The following is a 6,212-nucleotide window of genomic DNA, read 5'->3' on the forward strand; positions in this document are numbered from 1 at the left end:
ACAGGCTGGCTACCATTGAACTATGCCAACAGCCAGGACTCAAAATGATAAAATCTGCCTTGGGTTACAAATACCACCTTTCTCTGTAATATTTTTAATATTATCATTTACACTTACTCTTTAAGTCAGGAGTAGGCAACCTGTGGCACACATGCCAAAAGCGGCACGCGAGCTGATTTTCAGTGGCATTCTCACTGCCCGGTTCCTGGCCACCAGTCTGGGGGGCTCTGCATTTTAATTTAATTTTAAATGAAGCTTCTTAAACATTTACAAAACCTTATTTACTTTGTATACAACAATAATTTAGTTATATATTATAGACTTCTAGAAAGAGACCATCTAAAAACATTAGAATGTATGACTGGCACGCAAAACCTTAAATTAGAGTGAATAAATGAAGACTTGACACACCACTTCTGAAAGGTTGCCAACCGCTGCTTTAAGTCCTGCATTATTTTATCACCTTAGTTTTTGATTATGCCTTGTATATTTGAAGATGGAGTAATACACTGCAGGAAGCCAAAGCTTTTCTAGGATATCTGAACCAGTTGGCTGAGTACTAATTAATTTTTTTATCGTGCCCAGAGTGTGCTAAACACTATATAAGGATGTGATTCATTGTGTCGGCACATTTAACTCTGTTTCAGTAAACAGGCGAACTGAATAACCAATCTGACCTGTTTATTTGAAATGTTCTGCATAAATTATTTGCTGTAATAGGAATAAGATAATTGAAATAAGACTTTGGTTCATAATGCTTCTTGCTGTAGGCATGTTTCATTGCTAGCTTGATTTTTTGATCAGTGCCTCAGCATTCAAATAGAAGCAAGAAGCCCTTATCCTTTGACAATGTTCTAGTCCACTGACATCTCTCAGTGTAAACAAAAATCCTTCAATGGAATAATAGGAGAATGTGACCAACACAATCCAGCTCTTAATTCAATAGCCTATGCCCAAGAATAGATTACAAGATATTCAGAGTGTAATACAATTAATGCTTCAGATGGCTTAGTGGGCAGCTCTGCACACTGTGCCTGGGTAGACAGAGGTTCTTCCATGACCTTGAGCTGCTTGCGGCATTGTGTAAGTTTGATTCTTAGGTCCAGATTCTCCTTTTGCACTGTAACTGCTTTGCACTTCATCGCAAGCCCTTAAGTCAGTATAACCAGCCACAAAGGGATCATCCCATTGTAGGGGCATCCTCTAATGTCCTAGAACTGCAATAGCAGCTCCTAAGCCATCCCCTGACTGTCAGCATAACGTGGCAGAGGTTTCCTTGTGCCTCAGCGATCCCTGGCTGTTGTATTGGCCCCTTGCGGTGGTTGGTAGCTGGTACACATTAGACCAGGCCTCAGGCTGCTCTGACATATGTGAGAGCTGGCTCAGCATGCAGCCAGCCCAAGAACAAGGAGAAGCTGTGGTAGCTTAAAGCCATTTTGTACGTGCCCTTGAGTTGTGCAGTGCCTTAGCAGACAGCCTGGGCCTCAGACTCTGAGTTAATGGCAGAGTAAACTCAGATTGCGTTGCTGGCCAAAGGAGAAGTAGGGATTGTGGCTTGTGAAATTCGAGCAATTTGCAAGTAGCAGATGACTTGCAATAAAGACTGTGTGTGAAAAGCCTTCAGTCTGGGTTCAGCTACCATACTGCACTTACTGTGAGGTAAAGGTCTCTGTGCTGGGAGCTGGAGCCATCTCCAGGGAATAGGGAGGGAGCATGCATGACTCATGAGTTGAGAATAAAAAATTTGCAAATCATACTCTAGAAATCATTAGAGCCATTTTTTCAATAATTATGCAAGAGCCTCTCAGGGTTTCACACTGCATTTCTTACAGAAGTTTTTAATTCTCTCATTCTTCAAAGGCACATACTATATTGTACAATAACTACAATTCCACTTCTACAGAAAAAATCTACATCCGAGTGATTGATCCATTCACTATAAAACCCCTGGATAAGATGACCATACTTGAAAATGCAAGAGCAACCAAAGGCAGAATTATCACTGTGGAAGACCATTACCCTGAAGGTAAGCTGATTTCAGCTGGTGATAGTAAGGCTACGTTTCAGTCACGGGTATTTTTAATAAAACTCATGGACAGGTGACTGGCCCTAAACAGAAATTCACGGGCCCATGACCTGTCCGTGACTTTTACTAAAAATACCTGCCCTGACTAAAACTTGGGCGGTGGGATGAGGGTGCTTGCGGGGGCGAGGAGAGGTCTGGGGCCGCCACAGGTGCTGGAGGAGGTGACCCAGGACCCCTGCTGGTGTAGGGGTTGGGGGTTGGCGGGGCTTCCTACCCAGCTCCATGTCCCTGCAGCTCCTAGGCAGTGAAGGCAGGGGCCAGGGAAGGAGCTCCTCCACTGCTCCTGCCACAAGCACTGGCTGCCATAGCTCCCATTGGCCGGGAACCACAGCCAATGGAAGCTGCGGAGGTGGGGCCTGCAGGTGCTGGCAGAGCACAACACAGAGACCTAGGAGCTGCAGGGGGACCCCACCCCAACTAAGCACCCCCCAAACCCCTAGCCATGGAATCTGTGACTTCTGTGACCTCCGTGACAGACTCGCAGCCTTAGTGATAGCCCACAGAGCTGACCTGTCAAGCCTACAGTCTCTTGACTTTTGAGACTCAGAAATATCGTGGCTTATCTCATGGTTTTATTTCTTTAAAAAAAAGTTTCCAGCCATCTTCCTTGCAGATTTATCCTTAACAATTGAAACTGATTGGGAGAGGTGAAAGTCTGTTTTTTCCTTAAGGTAATGGGTTAATTAAAGGCCACTTGTAGTTTAGGGTCCTCCCTTAAACATGGATCAGGTGAAATCTTGATCCTTCTGTTCCTGCTAATGCTATAGACTCCAGAAGTGGTGAGGTGATTGTGGGACTATGGCGATTGCCTCTCCACACTGGCCAGCAGAGAGCATATACAGCAGCCACTGTGTTAAAAGATGTAATAGATGCCACTGCTATGTGCACTTCCTTGGCATTCCCTGAGTCGTTGGGCTTGATTCTGGATTGCTTGGCATACATTCCCTTTGTCCTTTCTTCATTCCATAATCTGTGCAGCAGCGGCTTGCAGGCCTATTATATTCCCTGTCGTTGCTGTGGGATACCTGGATAACACCAGGAGGGTAAAAAGTCATGTGCATGGCCTGTGGCAAATATCTCCTCCCTGCACAAATCTTCAGCGGCTTCCCTGTGTAAAAGTGTCCTGTGAGGGCAAGCCTTTACATTACACGTTTCCATGATCTATGTGTCATCCTTGTTCCACTTGGGAGAAAAGCATTAAAAGGGACGTCATCAGAGGAACAAACATGAAGTACGGCATCATTGGATGTTGTTACTGTGAGTTTGTCCTAGACTAGTGTTTGTGGTCAGTGTTTCAACATGAGTGAGAGAGCATAATTATAAATACTGGTCTAGATACGCCATTGTTCCAGAAAACCAGTGCCGGTAGTTTGATTGAGCCACATGCTTTTTTGCACCTATTCTCAGCTTTGCAAGATGTTTTTACTGTAACTTTGTATGAGTAGACAATTGCCTTGGCAGTGTGAAATTCACTTATTGAGACAGTTACACTGGCTCAGCCACCTACATACGGTGTAGCCCAAGAGAATCAAGCCCATTGTGTCTGCCTCTGCAAGACAGCCTCCAGCAGCTGTTGTTAGTAGGTAGCTCTTCTTCGTACCTCTCTCCCAGCATCGTGCAATAACTCAGCCTCAGATTTACAAAGATATTTAGGCACCTAATGATCGATAGACATCTAGTAGGATTTACAAAATGCCTAAAGCAGGGTGCCTAAATCCCCTTGAATTCAGTGGGGATTAGGAACCTAACTCAGGAATGGGTTGAACCATATGTTGGTGGCTGCTGGGCCAGTGTAAATTTCGTGTTAAATTTTATCAATAGTTTAATTGCACACTGCTGAGGTGATGGTCTTGTCATGGAAAGTTACAGTAAATCTGGCTCTCAGTGCCTGGTTCTGAAAGATGCTGCTGGCCTTTTGAGAGTTCTCTCTGTCTTAGATATATTTATATAGCTCCCCATTACCATAGTATCTGAGCACCTTACAATATCCTTGTGAGATAGGAAAGTTATTCCCATTTTGCAAATGGGAAGCTGAGGTAGAGAGAGACTAAAGGTAACATTTTCAAAATAATTAACTGACTTTCAATAAGACTTAAGCTCCTAAGTGCTTATAGATCACTTAAGGTCTTTTGAAAATTTTACCTGAAGTGACTTGCCCACTCACTCAAAGTCTGTGGTGAAGTGGGGAATTGAACCTGATTTGCCTAAGTCTAGCCTATAGGAGGTGATAGTGCTGACACTGCAGCCTTATCATAGGAACAAAACAAACGTGTAACCTTTAGATCTTTCAAATTGTAGTTATTTTGATAGCTGCAGGAAGTTGCTTATGCAGAAATAACCTGTTAGCCTAGACACTATGAATGTTATGCATGTTACTGTCTTTTTCCTAGGTGGCATTGGAGAAGCAGTGTCAGGTGCTGTAGTTGGAGAGCCTGGTATCACAGTCACTCGCTTAGCAGTATCCCATGTGCCAAGAAGTGGGAAACCAGCAGAGCTCCTTAAGATGTTTGGCATTGATAAAGATGCCATTGTGCAGGCTGTTAAAGTGGCAGTTTCCAAATCAAGGAATGCAGAGTAGTTTGAAGCATCGCATATCGTGTTACATTGGACCAAGTGTTCAAAACAATACTGTAACTTGGAGGAGAAGGTGCTTAAAATATTTGCAGAGAAGGTCTAATAAAAATACAAGATTTAAACAAAATAGTGTTAAATCATTTTACTTACATGGGCTTTTATGCGTTGCAGTGGTGTCTGAATGTAGACATTCTAGTGTCTTTTAGGTCACTTCGTACTGTTTTGGAATGTCAGGCTTTTGGGGCATGGAACATGCCTCCATTTTGTCTCTCACCTGTTTTTTCACAATTTTTATTGCCATGTTTCTTAGTTACATAATATATTTGTGTTTGTCACGGTTTATTCCCCTCTCAGGCCAGCAGCTCTCTCTGCTCAATTCCGTAATTAGGTCTGAATGCTCAGTTTGTGACTCTGTGTCGATATCTTTTATAAGAAGCAGGGAAGTCTCAAATGTAGGAATATATCAAGCTGGAGGAAAAGCTCGATTGGATTGTAAACTTCCATTCAAAGATACGCCTGAAACAGGTGTATACACTGTGTAATTCCCCATCCCTCACCAGCATACTCCAGTTTGAAACACCATCTTTAAGTTCTTCTCACAGGACTTTATATTTGCACCATTGTGATGCTTCCCAGCAGTATCCAGGGTTGTGAGGCACCCTGCTACCACCGTCTCAGCATGGGGGAGTCTTGTCTGTGCCTGTTGTGGCTCGGCTCCCTTAATCCATCACTCTCTGGCACCAGAAGCATTACCTTCCCAGCCCTCACTCTCTCTGTACAGTGATAGGCACACACCAACTGCCTATCACTCCAAGCATCCCTCTGGAGTACTCAGCCCCAATCCAGCTCACAGAACTCTGATTTCGCTGTTCCCGAAGGAATAGTACACACAGGCTTGCCAGGTCCAACTCGGGATCACTTAACACACAGCACGTAGATACAGATAGTGAAAACAAGAATACGTTTATTATGAAAGAGCAGAGATTCAAATGGTAGAAAGTACGAGTATTGGAAACAAATGGTTACATTTAAAACAAAATCATAACATGCTTTCTAGAGTCTAAACTTAACTCTCAAGATATTCCCCTTGCTGCTACAACTTAGCTTTCCCAAAGTCCTTTTCTCAACATTTGCAACCAGTTTGGCTGATATCCCCCCAATAACTCCTCACGTTTTCCATACACACATCTTACAGTGATTGTAATGAGCAATGTGACACAGGTTTTCACTACAGACCTTACATGACATACTTTGTCAGGCTAGAATGTAGGTACCAGACCCAGGGGATCCCTGTAACCCTTGTATATACTCCAGTGCTCTCTGCCAGTTGGCATCAAGAGGTCCTTGAGTCACACCTATTAAAAAACTTTGATATGAGATTCTATGCTTCAGCCTTGAAGATGTGCATCACAGATTTTGTAGCCCAGCAAGATAGTGGGCTAAGGTACTTTTGTGACCTGATTCTGAGCTTTTTGAGGAACAGGAGAGGCCCCCAGCATAATTCAGACAGCCCTGGGTACCTAAGTTATGGCAACCTCCTGGGGATATACCA

At 43.5% G+C, this 6,212-nt stretch overlaps 1 protein-coding gene across 5 annotated transcripts in view; it reads left to right on the forward strand.

Annotated features, from left to right (window-relative positions):
- The window catches only part of TKT (transketolase), a 46,609-nt gene extending 41,822 nt beyond the window's left edge, over positions 1 to 4,787 (forward strand). For all 5 annotated transcript variants that reach the window (XM_050959193.1, XM_050959191.1, XM_050959194.1 and 2 more), the window contains 2 exons: positions 1,904 to 2,026; positions 4,477 to 4,787. In XM_050959193.1, coding sequence (XP_050815150.1) covers positions 1,904 to 2,026; positions 4,477 to 4,664 — 311 coding nt within the window. In that variant the 3' untranslated portion in view covers positions 4,665 to 4,787. The remainder of the gene's footprint in view (positions 1 to 1,903; positions 2,027 to 4,476) is intronic.
- The last annotated feature ends 1,425 nt before the right edge of the window (positions 4,788 to 6,212 follow it).

This window comes from Gopherus flavomarginatus, chromosome 6 (genome assembly GCF_025201925.1).
Source record: "Gopherus flavomarginatus isolate rGopFla2 chromosome 6, rGopFla2.mat.asm, whole genome shotgun sequence".
NCBI lineage: Eukaryota > Metazoa > Chordata > Testudines > Testudinidae > Gopherus > Gopherus flavomarginatus.